At 37.3% G+C, this 14,078-nt stretch overlaps 1 protein-coding gene across 11 annotated transcripts in view; it reads left to right on the top strand.

Annotated features, from left to right (window-relative positions):
• Window positions 1-14,078, top strand: part of RBPJ (recombination signal binding protein for immunoglobulin kappa J region) — a 220,555-nt gene that overhangs the window by 194,435 nt on the left and 12,042 nt on the right. For all 11 annotated transcript variants that reach the window (XM_086705283.1, XM_086705281.1, XM_086705280.1 and 8 more), the window contains 2 exons: window positions 6,832-6,997; window positions 12,088-12,262. In XM_086705283.1, the coding sequence (XP_086561409.1) occupies window positions 6,832-6,997; window positions 12,088-12,262 (341 nt within the window). The remainder of the gene's footprint in view (window positions 1-6,831; window positions 6,998-12,087; window positions 12,263-14,078) is intronic.

Below are 14,078 nucleotides of genomic sequence, written 5' to 3'. Positions count from 1 at the left end.
GTTGCAGTATCTTATAAATTTCGGCATCTTGGGTGTATAATTACGGACTTTTGTTGCTTTTCATCTGGTTGCTGGAGTTTTCTTGCTTTGGGATTTTTTTGGATTGGCAAGAAAGGCACCAAATTGGTGTGAGAGAAGGAATGAAAACTTAGGTTTGGACATTAGGTTGAAGGGGATGACTGATATTTTAGAGTGTGTGAGGTAAAGGAAACCTTAGCATATGCATCAGAGAAGGGAATTATTAAAGTCCTCTAAATCTGAGCCAAGACGAAGGTGAAGCTATTTAACTGATAACTTTGTCCTCAAATAGGATGAACAAATGCAAGTAATATTTAGGACTCATACTGCCAAAGTGTTCTTTTTTTATCGTTATTCAGATTTACTACATTTCCGATTATTTTATCTTAATTGACTAATAAAATGTAATCATCTGATTTAGAATTAAATATGGGAAGAAGTTGGTATCTTCAGTTTGGGACATAGAAACCTAGTCAGTATAGTGGAACCCTCTTTTTTTAATGAAGTTGATACTGGATATTCTTTTTTTTTTTTTTTTTTTTTTTTTTTAATTTTTTTTCAACGTTTATTTATTTTTGGGACAGAGAGAGACAGAGCATGAACGGGGGAGGGGCAGAAAGAGAGGGAGACACAGAATCGGAAACAGGCTCCAGGCTCTGAGCCATCAGCCCAGAGCCCGACGCGGGGCTCGAACTCACGGACCGCGAGATCGTGACCTGGCTGAAGTCGGACGCTTAACCGACTGCGCCACCCAGGCGCCCCGATACTGGATATTCTTTATACAAGTGAAATTGAGTGTATGTGCAGAGCATCGTCTGTTTTTTTGTTTTTGTTTTTGTTTTCCTAAGCAAAACAGAGCAAGTTACCACCCTCCATGCTTGTAAGTCGAAAGAAGGCCAGGCTTGCACCTCATCGTGAATCTGAAGAGGAAACACTTTCCCTTTATTCAGCTCCAATTATTAACAAGAGTATAACTGCCTTACAGATATTTTAAAATTTTAATCCTCAGAATAATCTTGTTAATCGGTACGCTATACTCCCCATTCTATGAGTGAGAAAACTAAAGATCAGAGACTTTAGATATGCCCAGGTTCATCTTAGTTTAGGAATTGATGGAGCCAGGATTGGAACCCTGGAACTATAACTCCAAAATTTCGTATCCTCTCCATCGCCCTAATGTTCATAGCTTTCCATTTTGTGTTTGAGTGTTGCTCGCGCGCACAGTAGGGCTTAAAGATAGATGGAGGAGGTAAAGATGCCTATAGAACGTCAACTGTGAACTTTGCCTAGGATTGTCCCTTCACCATTAGCGAAGCTGGGCTGGATCTGATGGAAGTAGGAATAGACGTGTTTATTGCAGCGATGCTGTTCTCTCTCTGGATTTTTGAAGGTGCATTTTGGTACAACTGGATTCATTCATTAATTCATTTATTCTTTATTTTGGTTAGGAAATTAGGTGCCATGTACTTTGCAAAAGGATCTTCAAAGTCACTGTGTCTTTTAAGACCAGATAACTGAGGCCATGAGGGGAAAGCAGAAAGGAGTCCAAATAAGGTTCCTGTTTGTTAGTCACTATCAAAAATAAGTGAATACAAAATGATAGTGGCTTCTCAGGTTGGTGATTTAAAGGTTACCCTGTGTGTGGTTGCCTTCACCTTCAGCTCTTCTCTGTTTGGGTATGGCCTGGCCAGGCTAAAACACCAGGTAAAGGAAAGCCTCAAGAATCTAAGCTTCTAGCCTCCAAAGAATGAAGAAGAAAAAATGACGGAAAAGCCTGAGTCCTGTATTTTTCTTTCCTGTATTTTTTACATATTTGTATTATTACATTTTCAGAGTAGACATGTATTAGTACTAGCTTTACAACAAAGGTGGAAACCTATTAAAATTACTTGATTTTTAAAAAGGATTATTAGTAGTAAGGGACTGCTCGTGTAGTGCAGCCTCCTGGACGACTGGCAAGCCAGTCTGGCCCCTTACGCATTGGTGGAGAGTAGAGTGGAAAGGGTAAAAGATCTGTCTTCTTTCTTGTTGATACAGATTCAGGCCTTTCTGAGAAGCTGCCAAGGCCTAAGGCGTGAGGTCACCTGGGGACATGACTACAGTCTTCTTGGCACTTAAATAACTATAGCAAATGATGCTAGAAATATTTGGTCAGGAAAATTTATCCTAAAATTTTGAGTTGTTCTTGGTATTAGAACTTTGTACCTAATAACATTTTTTTTTTTTTTTTTTTTTTTGGACATCTGATATCCCACTGATGTTAATGATTAGTTTTACTTTTTCATTAAAGAAGATTATTCCAGGTTGAAAAATAAGCTTTTAAAAGGATTGTTTTGTTTAGAGGAAAATTTTCGTTAAAGATAGGGAAATTACTTTTGATGACATGTTAGTATTCCTTCAACTTCGTGTCAAGGGAAGTCATTAAACAGTACTGAAGGTGATACTGATGTTGTTGAGACAACAGTAAAGCCATTTAGACAATTAGATGATGCTTCTGAAGTCATACTGAGAATGTGTGTTAATAGAGGTAACTGAGGTGTGCAAAAAGTTTCTATTTGGTGCTTTTGGATTGGATAATCCTCAAAGGATCATGACTCTGCAAAGCCATTTAGACAATTAGATGATGCTTCTGAAGTCATACTGAGAATGTGTGTTAATAGAGGTAACTGAGGTGTGCAAAAAGTTTCTATTTGGTGCTTTTGGATTGGATAATCCTCAAAGGATCATGATTCTGCAAAGGTAGTCAGATAATGTAAATGACGCGTTTGGATTTGGTCTAACCTAACCTATTTTATATATTGGGCTGAATAAAAAGTCTTCTTTGAATCTGTAAGGTATTTTCCAGACCTCATCTCAGGGTTTGAGGAAAAAGTTGTTGAATCATCCTCTGAAAATAAAGACTAATTGTTTGAACTAGGAAATGAGTAAAATTGTAAATGTGTGTATATTGCCACCAAGTGGCAGAAAAAAAGCATTGTTTGTCATAGTTGCTAGATATAGCCATGGGAAATATTAGAAAATAAAGGCACATTGTTTCATTGCATATTCTTTTACGGCAGCTGTTAAACTGTGAGCTGGCCACTTGTTGGTCAGACTTTTCACTGAGTATTTGGTACATATTGGCCAACTGTCCAAATTTAAAAATCACTGATTGCACATGGCATTATAAGGTGTATTTTAATTTTTCTTCTGCTAATTAGGTAGCCTTTTTTAAATCCTCACTCCCTTTAATTTCCTTTTTTTTATCTGCTCTTTTTTGTATGTATGCTTATCTTCTATTTGATTATGCTGCTACTGAAGTCTGTGGAAATGCAAACCTGATTCATTAACTATTTCTTAGGGAGTGCCAGTATTGGGATATTTAAGATATGATTTAATCAGCACATTGTATAGAAATAGTCTCAATGGTTAGATTGTATGGGATTTGCTGTTTTCTTGCATCACAACTTCTTTGAAGTGTTGTAGAGTTGACTAAAAAACAAGGCTAGTTCTGAGGCATTTGTGAAGATTCGTCTTCATTTTTCTTATTACATGATTTGGAAAGCACTTTCAGTATAAAGTCTTGGTCCGTGTTTTAAGTGATAAAGAATTGCTTGCCAACCTAATTTTATACCTTGTTTCATGCCATTTTATCCCAGTACTCTTGAGAAAACGAGCACTACCCAATCTTGTAGTTTTAGTCTTCTTTATAGTTTTTCAGATGTGAAATAAAAGTGTCTTTTATGAAAACTTGTTGAAATTTGACTCCCGCATCTGGTATACTCCACTAAAGCATGGCTCTTTGAATTTTATAGCTAGTATACCAGCTTATTAAGGAATCTTAATACCAGTGTTCAATAAAAAACACTCATGGGAGACAAGTGTCAAATTGATGCCTTCTCAACCTCCCAGTAGTATGCCAGCTAGGTATTTGAGTCTGTGCCACGGCAAGCATTGGGTGGCTCCCAGCATTAGAGGCCAGAAAGATCCTGGGGGTAGACTTGAATTGAGCCAACTCCAGAACTAGCCCGGCTAATCCAGGCATCCCTCCAAACTTGGAGTGACCTGGAGCTGAGCCCACTACCTCGGCTGTGACCTCTGTGTCCATGGTCACAGTGAGAGTATGCAGGCATGAAAGCTGCTCTGCTTCCTTTTTACTGGTTTAAATAAATCTGAAAAGCCTCCAGGGCTTCCCTCCTTACTCAGCTTGACCCCTAGGTCCTGCTTGGTCCACTTCCCTATTATCTAGGCTTCATCTGTTCTCAACTCCAGCCACACTGGAGTGGTCTGTGTTTGTTTTGACACAGACCATTTTGGTCCTTCCTACTTGCTTTTCCCTCAGCCACCCATGGCTTTAGGTTGTGACTCAACATCACCTTTTAAAGGAAGCTTTCTCTGGCCACCCTGGTCTTATATAAGCCATTTTACTCATTTATGAGTAAAATGTTTTCTAAACTTTATGAGTAAAGTGTTTTTTTGTTTTTTTGTTTTGTTTCTTTTTTTTAAATTAGCTGTCTCTCCTATTAGAGTTTGTGAATTCCATCAGGACAGGAATATTTGCCTTTTTTTTTTTTTAACTACTATATTCCTAATGCCTGCGACACTACACTAGGGGTTCAGACTAGGGGTATAATAATTTAATGAATTGATGAATATTAAATACACCTAGCTCACTTCTTATAAATTAATTAAAGTAGTTTTTAGTTAGAATTGAGCAAAAAGTAGGTGTTATACAAGTTTGATTCAATTCAGTAAATATTGTAGTTGGATGCTGGGGGCTGGGGGGGAAGCAAACAAGAAGTAGATACTAACTACCTTTAGGAAGAGCTGAAGCCAAATCCAGCCTGGTGTTGTCACTGTGTCACATACATATGCACAAATAGGTATGTGGGCACATTTTTTTTTTTAAGTCTGCTATTGTTGGCCTCCAAGGTGTTAAAAGCATAAATATTTGCTAACTTTGAAAGTTAGAAATCCCATATAAAGTTTGGCTTCAAACGTTTGTGGAACAATTGGAGGATGTAACCAACACTAGGCCCACGTGGCCGTAGTTCAGCAAAGTGATCGAGTGGGTGTGTAGCCACAGGCTCGCTATTCTCTGTTGTGCCATGTCATCGGAGTCACAAACCAGTGGCTGATTGTCATTGCATTTAAGCCCTTCTTTCTCTTACAGTGGGCTTACAAGAGTTAAGAAGAATGCTCCTTTACTCATAACTGTATAAAAAGCAAGAATTACCATGAGGGCTGTGTGTTTCAAGAAAGAAGAGGGAACCTACTTCTTTGAATAATTAAAGGATATTCTTCCTTATTTATTGTGCACCTGGTTCACCCACTAAATTACTTACCTGGTGACTCTTTGAGTTTACTTAGCTACTATTTGTGGTAGATATTTGAGTTTTCAGGCTCCTTGATGAGACATGGTGTCACTATTGAGCAAAAGCAAATTACCCTGTATACAAGGACTGGATTGATGGTCTGAATTATAAAATGTGGGGCTTGAACTAGGCTTTGAAACTGATATTTTTTAATTGTCAAGGAAAAGATAGCAGTTGACTCTTGCAGTACACGGGTTTGATCTGCATGAGTCTACTTATGTTCAGATTTTTTTTCAGTTCATACAGTATAGTATTATAAATGTATTTTTTCTTCCTTATGATTTTCTTAGCAATATTTTCTTTAGCTTACTTTCTTGTAAGAATATAGTATGTAATACATATAACATGCAAAATACGTGTTGACTGTTTATGTTAATGATAAGGCTTTCTGGTCAACAATAGGCTATTAGTTAAGTTTGGGAGAGTCAAATTTAGACATGGATTTTTGACTGCACAGGGATTTGGCACCCTTCACCCCACATTGTTCAGGGGTCAATTGTATAAGGAAGTTATTCTAGGTGGGAAGAATTTTTGAGGGCAGGTTTTTGGCAACTAGCAAGACAAATCTGTTGGTGATCTGTGAGTTGAAAGGGTGCAGTGGATTGTTGTCTCAGACATCCACTTGTCCGGGGTGTCATAGACATAAAACACAGAAATCCGCTTACCCATTTGCTTTTAATTCTTCTACTTTTGTTAATATTTTGAAAGTTCCTCCTTTGGATATTGCTCTAATTCTATTTTCCAGGTTAATTACCAAATAAATTCAGTGTAATAGCCATAGCAATAATGTCATTAATTAGTATATCATTTTGAGTAGATCTTAATAACTGCAGATTCTACGATGGCATATTATTTTTTGTAACCTGTTAGACATCATTGGATTTACTGAACTCCAATAGTTCAGAACTGTGAGCTGTGTGAAAATTTAAAGGGAGACTCCATCCTCTAAAAAGTATCTGTCTAATCTTGGAGTGCCTGGATGGCTCAGTTGGTTGAACGTCCAACTTTGGCTCAGGTCATGATCTCATGGTTCATGAGTTCAAGCCCTATGTCGGGCTCGGTGCTGACAGCTCAGAGCCTGCAGCCTGCTTCGGATTCTGTGTCTCCCTCTCTCTGTCTCTGCCCCTCCCCCACGCGCGCTCTCTCTCTCTCTCTCTCTCTCTCTCTCTCAAAAATAAATGAACATTAAAAAACTAATAAAAATAAAAAGTATCTAATCTTATTGAATGCATAATTCCAGTATAGATGAATCTTCCCCAAACAAATGTAGTCTTTGTGGAGGCCTTGATTTCTGTGCTATGGACATGATTAATTGGCATGACAAAAGGCTTGACTTAGTATAGTTCAGTATAATTTTATATTCATACGTTCAAAGAAAGGTAATGCTTTCTTGAATCTAATTGCATTGTTTGGTTTTGTATTTGTGTGTGTGTGTGTGTGTGTTTCTACCATTGTTTAGGTTTTTTTGCCCTCCTCCTTGTGTGTATCTTATGGGCAGTGGATGGAAGAAAAAAAAAGAACAAATGGAACGTGATGGTTGTTCTGAACAAGAGTCTCAACCATGTGCATTTATTGGAATAGGAAATAGTGACCAAGAAATGCAGCAGCTGAACTTGGAAGGAAAGGTAAATTAAACTCTGTTGGTTCTCCTAAAAGGGCACCCTGGTACCCTATTAGCATGCAGTTTCCTTATTTATTTTTGTGGTGATGATTTTTTTTTTCTTTTATGGCTTTTGGTAGCAATTTTCTGAACACACCCTCCCTGGTCCATCCCTCAGAGAGAAACTTCTTAAATAGTTGCAGTCTAGTCACAAGCTGTTGACCTCTAAAGGTGGCTTGTTAGCAGTTTTAACAGTCTGAATCAGATTGCCATTGGAAGCCAGTAATAAACTTAAGAGGCTAATCCCTCATGTGTCTGACAGGGGGGCATGATACTCAAGTAACAGTGAACGCGTATAGCTCAGTCATGTTTTACGCTGTCTCTTAATCTTAGTCTTAATCTTAATCTTAGTCTTACACTAGAAACAAAGTGACACAGATAAATTCTTAGAAGGATTTACCTGGGCTAGAAAGATCTTAAGTGTTTTACGTAGCTTCTCTGTGAAGCAAAACTATGCTATAGACAAAAACAGCCACAATTAGCTTCACTCAAACTTTTAGGGGATTTTCTGTGATTAATTTGCTAAGGAATGAAATTTAAGTATTAGTTTTGCTAATTGTGTTTTATGAAATTATGAAGCAATCATTTCACTTTATACCTTTAGTATTCAAAAATAGTTCTTAATGACTTAGCATTTAACTATTATTTTATTTTCCCTTGATATTAAAATCTGGAAAATGGTTAGTTCTCAACAACCACGTGAATATCCTTTAAAATAGCGTATGAAAAGCTGTTTCCTCATTCAGTAAATCTTCAGTGAATATCTTTGTGTTTGCTGTGTTGTAGCTGGCAGTACAGATGGGGGCTGCAGAGTGACATTGAAGGTGATGAGCTAGGAGATTTGTACATTTCGATTCAGTTTTAGCCATTTTATAGCTAATACGGAGCATGAGCGCTAAGAAGCCTTAATATCAACCTTCTTCAGATATTTTTATGAATGACATTTGTATCCTTAAAATGTTTATTGGTAAGACTTATCAACTATGTATTTTTAATTAAGTTTGCAATAAAACTTATTATAATAAAAGTGGTTTCATCTTAAAAGAAAATACAGCAGCAAGCAATATTTCTAAATTATGACCCTACAACTGGAGTAAAGGATGTATTTAAGTGATAGGGTGATCTGATGGGCCTTAGCTGTGTCTCCTCTATTTTCCTGTTACGTAGAAAGTCTCAGAGTTGTTGGTCTCCAAGGTGTACATTTAGATACTTGGTACTATGAAATGAGTACTTAAATAGGTAGTGAGAAGCCAGGGATTGTAGCTACCAGGGTGTATAATTGTTAACTGAATTTCTTTGCCTACTTTAACCAATTCCAGCTTCCAGCATTTTAAGGGAAGTAATACCAAACAAACAGCATCCTCACTTGCCTGTATCAGCATCGTGGCTTAGTATACCTTTCTTCAACTTATACCATTATATTCTTTCCCTAAGCCCTAAAGATTCACAGAAGAAGAAAAGAATACCTGAAAGCTTGAGCACTAACTAGGATTTAAAACATCTAATGGGTTATATTTAAAACATATAATGTCTGTAAGCCAAAGCTATTAATATTAGTTTTCATGAAAAATGCTATCAGAGAAGTCTTACTTACTTTATATAAAGGAAGACTTGTCGGGAGTCAGCAGAAGGCATTCCAGGTGGAACAGGAACATCATAGGTGCTTGGAGCCTAAAGGCGTGTGTAATATATTTGAGCCTAGGAAGGCAAAGATGTCCTGAGTAGTGACATGCTGAACCTCAGAAAAGGGACCCTTTGCTCCCACCTGTCTCTCTTAACCTCCATTCACTTAAGGTAACACTGTTTTCTTTTAGTAGCCTCCTCATTGAATGGTACAATTTAGTCATTATCGGAAAAGAAAGGCTATTTATTTTGCACTATTGGGTACTTATACTTAATATTCATTACAATAAAGTTCTAATTTATGTGGCACTTCATATGGTCATGACATTTGACTCTATGTTGATAATATTTTGGATCTGAGATTTCACTTAATGATGTTTTTATTTGTTAAATACTCATTTTTCCTCAATTTTACATCTTACATAGTTGGAACTAGGTAAGCTATACAACATGAATTGATTCCCTACTTAGCCCACTTGTGTTTTTCTTACACTTAAAAGTTACATCCCCTACACCTCACTTGCTAGCACTTTTTCATTTCTATAATTCAGATTCTATGATGCGGACATTTCTACAGTACTTTTGCAGTGTTGTATTTGGTATTGCTTTCTCATTTGGGGGCACATTTTTTACTATGGCCTGAAGATCTTCAAGTTCTTAAGTTAAATTGTTCATTATTGATAGAAAGGTTTATTATATGCCATTTTCTATTCTAGAATTTTGTTAGCTAATCTAGCATTTTGGTATGACGAATGTAACTTTAAATTTTATTTATTTTCTATTTTCTTAAAGCAATAGTACTTTTTCTGAGTGGTGACTTTTTCCTTTTTTTTTTTACATTTATTCATTTTTGAGAGACAGAGACAGAACGCGAGTGGGGAAGGAACAGAGAGAGAGGGAGACACAGAATCTGAAGCAGGCTCCAGGCTCTGAGCTGTCAGCATAGAACCTGATACAGGGCTTGAACCCATGAACCGCAAGATCATGAACCGAGTATGAAGTTGGATGCTCAACCGACTGAGCCACCTAGGCCCCCCCCCCCTTTTTTTTAAATGGAATTTGAGTTTGTAGTCAGTGGTCTTAGTTTTTTAAAAAATAATAATTCTAATAAAGTTATCCCAGGGGCATCTGGGTGGCTCAGTTGCTTAAACGTCTGACTCCACCTCAGCTCAGCTTGATCTCAGGGTTGTGAGTTCAAGCCCCATGTTGGGCTCCGTGCTGGGCGTGAAGACTACTTTAAAAAAAAAAAAGTTGTCCTAGCCATGATTATTTTCTTGTGGATTCAGACTACTCACTTTTATAAAAATAGGGATACATTTTCCTTTTTTTCCCAGAGATATGTGTGTTTGCTTTTTCCAGACAAAAACTTTGTGTGAAAGGCTTTTGCCTATGAGAATTTTCTTTTAGATGCACATTTCGTTTTGTTCCTTGTAACCGTCTGCGTTAGTATATCGATACCCATTTTCCTAGACTTTATGGCGCAGAGCAGTTCCATCAGTTTAGGCTTAATTTGACCTTCAGTGCTTTTTGATGTATGGAAGACCTGTCACTCCCGCCATAGCATCTCTGAGCTTGGAGATCCTTGGGTAGAAGGAGTTGTGTGAGTACGAAGAACTGTTGTTTTTATTTTTCTTATTACTGTTATTAGCTTTATCTTAATTTTATCTTCTGTCGAACAAAGCTCCTCAAAGCTTTTACCACATTTTTGAATTTGTGAAGACCTAATGAAGTGTAAAATACTCACAGTGGCACCTACATCGTCTTACATAACTTTGCTATGAGAAATGAAATAAACCCTGGCATTATTTTTTGTTGTGCTAAAATTACACATGATTAAAATTTAAAAAGTTAAAAACTTAGAGTACATTAGCTGTTTCCTAAACGAGTGGCATTTTTCCTGATTTTTAAAAGAAACACACAACAGAGGTAGTCAACGAAACTTGTGTAGCCTAATTACAAGGTAGAGAATTGATCTTCTAAAAAATATGATTTAGATATTTTAAATACTTAAGCTGTGTTTGAGCATTATTTACCCAATCTGGAAAAGGAGATCAATAATTTAGGGGCACCTGGGTGGCTCCGTTGGTTAAGTGTCCGACTTCGGCTCGGGTCATGATCTCGCGGTCTGTGGGTTCGAGCCCTGCGTCGGGCTCTGTGCTCACAGCTCAGAGCCTGAAGCCTGCTTTGGATTTTGTGTCTCCCTCTCTTTCTGCCCCTCCCCTGCTCACACTCTTTCTCTCTCTCAAAAATAAATGAACATTTAAAAAAAATAATATAGTTCCTTCCCTAATTCATAGGGATCAGGGGAATAGGAATGATAATAGAATTGTCATATATATTTGAGATAGTTGCTGCTACTTTGTGAGTGCTGTAACTCTTGAATGCTATCTTTTCAGGTACCAGAATTTATTTTCTGGTAGACTGGCATTATACCTTGCTATGTTTATCTTCTCTATTACCTTTCAATCCAGTTGCATATTTTTTTTAATTTTTAAGTAAGCACAACCCCCAGTGTAGGACTTGAACTCACAACCCTGAGATCAAGAATCATATGCTCCATTGATTAAGCCAAACGGGGGCCCCTCAATCAGTTCTTTTGATGATATAATATGAATTATCTCACTTGGCAAAGTTTACCATTTTTTATGAAGAGTTCTTTAAAGTATACTCCTAACCTTTCCTGGCATAAAATATTTTATAATTCTCCAGTTACTCTAACTTTGTTTTTATCAGACTTATAGGTGGTTCTGTAGTGTTCATCCATGTAAAGAAAAACTGTGCACTATTTTGAAAAGGATCACTGCTAAAAATCTTACACAGATTCAGTTGAATTCTGATAGCTTTATTTATTTTGTTTCATTGCAGAAATACAGTCATGGGCTTTTTTTGAACTGTAAAATTCTGTGTGTTTTTTTTTTAATGTTTATTTGTTTATTTCTGAGAAGGAGAGAAAGAGAGAGCAGAAGTGGGGGAGGGGCAGAGAGGGAGAGAGAGGGAGAGAGAGAACCCCAAGCAGGATTCTGTCAACACAGAGCCTGACGCAGGGCTCGAACTCATTAACCTTGAGATCAGGACCTGAGTCAGGATCAAGGGTCACACATTTAACTAACTGAGCTACCAGGTGCCCTGTTAAGTTCTATTTTTAAAAAATTACTGTTACAGCATTTATAATTCTTTTATGTTGGTATAGAGCTATATAAAATAAGAAAAAAACTGTGTTTTAAAATGAATAAAATGGATCGTAATGTAGTATTTCATAGACTTGATAAGACTGTCCTTTGTCTTCCAGGATCAATGTCAGTAATTGTTACAGTTGGTTTTTTCAGCTATTCATCTAATTCATTCATCAAAAACCTAGCCATGGCTGTACTGAGTTGTAAGTACATAACCAGCAAACTTTTGCTGCTATTGAAACTTCCCTTTTTTTCACAGAACTATTGCACAGCCAAAACTTTGTACATATCTGACTCAGACAAGAGAAAGCACTTCATGTTGTCTGTAAAGATGTTCTATGGCAACAGTGATGATATTGGTGTGTTCCTCAGCAAGCGGATAAAAGTCATCTCCAAACCTTCCAAAAAGAAGCAGTCATTGAAGAATGCTGACTGTACGTATCCTTGAGTTTTCTTTTTTGTCTCCAATTCCCCTGATGGATTAATAAGACAAATTCAACTATTTTTTTTAACTGAAAATTGCTTTTTGATAGCAAATTCATTTGTTAGTAATGGTTTTGTGGCCCTCCACTTAATCTGAAACTGTCACATGTATTATTGCCATTTTATGGTCATCTTTTTTTTTAATTGAAATGGACAATGCCCGGTCTACGGAGATGGTTCCCAGCCAGAGTTGCTTCTGCAGTGTTCCCCAGAGGCATATGGGAAGTGGGAATTTATTCCTTGTGCTGTCAGTGACCACAAGGAGTGCTGATGGCATTGGGTGCATCAGACAGTGACGCTAAAAGTCCTCGTTCTCATTCCACAGAGAATTGATCCCCCAAGAACATCAAAAGCTCCTCTTTGAGAAGCACTGTTATCAAATGGGCTGTGGAAGTCCTTCCTGAAAACCTAAACAAAATTTTTAACACAGTTGCTCTGGCAAAGACTGCTGCCTCATGAGCAGATTTTTAGACTACCAAATACCAAAGATAAACGCTGTCTGACTGAGTTACACATTGCAACCCCTGCACCCAATTTTTTTTCTTTTTTTTTAACTCTTTATTATGAAAATTTTCAAACTTACCTAAAAGGGAGAGACTTGTGTAAGGTGACCAGCCCCCTGGCCTCAACAGGTTTTGCCAGTTCTGTTTCATTTTTTCCATGGTCCTTCCTCCTCTGACTTCTGGAATATTTTAATGGAAATCTCAGATGACCTGTTCTTTCAACCATCATTTCTGGAGTAGTGGTGCCTAAAAGTATTGACAGTAGTGCTTTAATGCCATCTAAAAACCAATCCGTGTGCAGACTTATTACATGGTCTCTGAAGTGTTATTTTACAGTTGTGTGTGTGTGTGTGTGTGTGTGTGTGTGTGTGTGTGTGTGTGTGTGTGTGTGTGTCTTAGCAGTTGGCCTGTTCAAACTTGGATCCAAATACGGCCCATACATTTTAACCTACAATAGTGTGTTCTCTCCCCCTCCAATCTTTCCATGTCATTTGCTGAAGGAACTGGGTAATTTTTCCTTTGGAATTCCATATTCCGGATCTGGCTGATTACTTGTGCCTCTGTCTCTCATATTTTCCATAAACTGGTGGTTAGACCTAAAGACGTATTTTAGAATTAGCTGGTCCTCTATATGTTTGTTTCCTTCTAATCAGAAGTCAGAGATGATACCTGAGATGATACCCACGTCTTGTCCTGTTAAGATTGTAAGTTGAGCTGTTGCTAGCCTAATCCATTGGTACAGAGTTCCTCAGCAACCATTAGCCACTGACAATGGCTGCTTAAATCTAGTGTTTTATGAAGGGCTTTTTCGTATTCTTTTACTTAGAACTTGTTAGCGTTTTGTTTCAAATAATAGTCTGCAGAGAAAAGGCAGGATAGACACTTGCTTACTAATTTGCAGAATAGCAGTAGTATTTTTTGAAAGTGCTCAAGGTTTTAGGAGTTTTGTTTAGTTTGCTTGTTTTTATTTTGTTTTGTTATGAACTTACTCGGTTTTTATATATTGGTTGGTTTTAGTTCCCTCAGTCATTATTATTATAACCATTTATATTATGGAAATTTTCAAACATAGTAAAGTAGACAGAGTTGCATAATTATACGAAAGCTCTGTGTCCAGCCTCTAATTTCAAGACTGATCTTAACTGCAGGCCAGTCTTATTTCATCTATACCTGTATCACACCCCCACTTTCCTCTGCCCTCATTTTAGTTCAATGCAAATATAAGACCTCTCATCTGTAAACATGTATCTCTGAAAGACTGAGG

The sequence above is a fragment of the Puma concolor genome, chromosome B1 (genome assembly GCF_028749965.1).
Source record: "Puma concolor isolate L17-30 chromosome B1, mPumCon1.1.hap2, whole genome shotgun sequence".
NCBI classification, from domain to species: domain Eukaryota; kingdom Metazoa; phylum Chordata; class Mammalia; order Carnivora; family Felidae; genus Puma; species Puma concolor.
The sequence above is the reverse complement of the archived record's forward strand: the minus strand, read 5'-3'. Positions and strand labels throughout refer to the sequence as shown.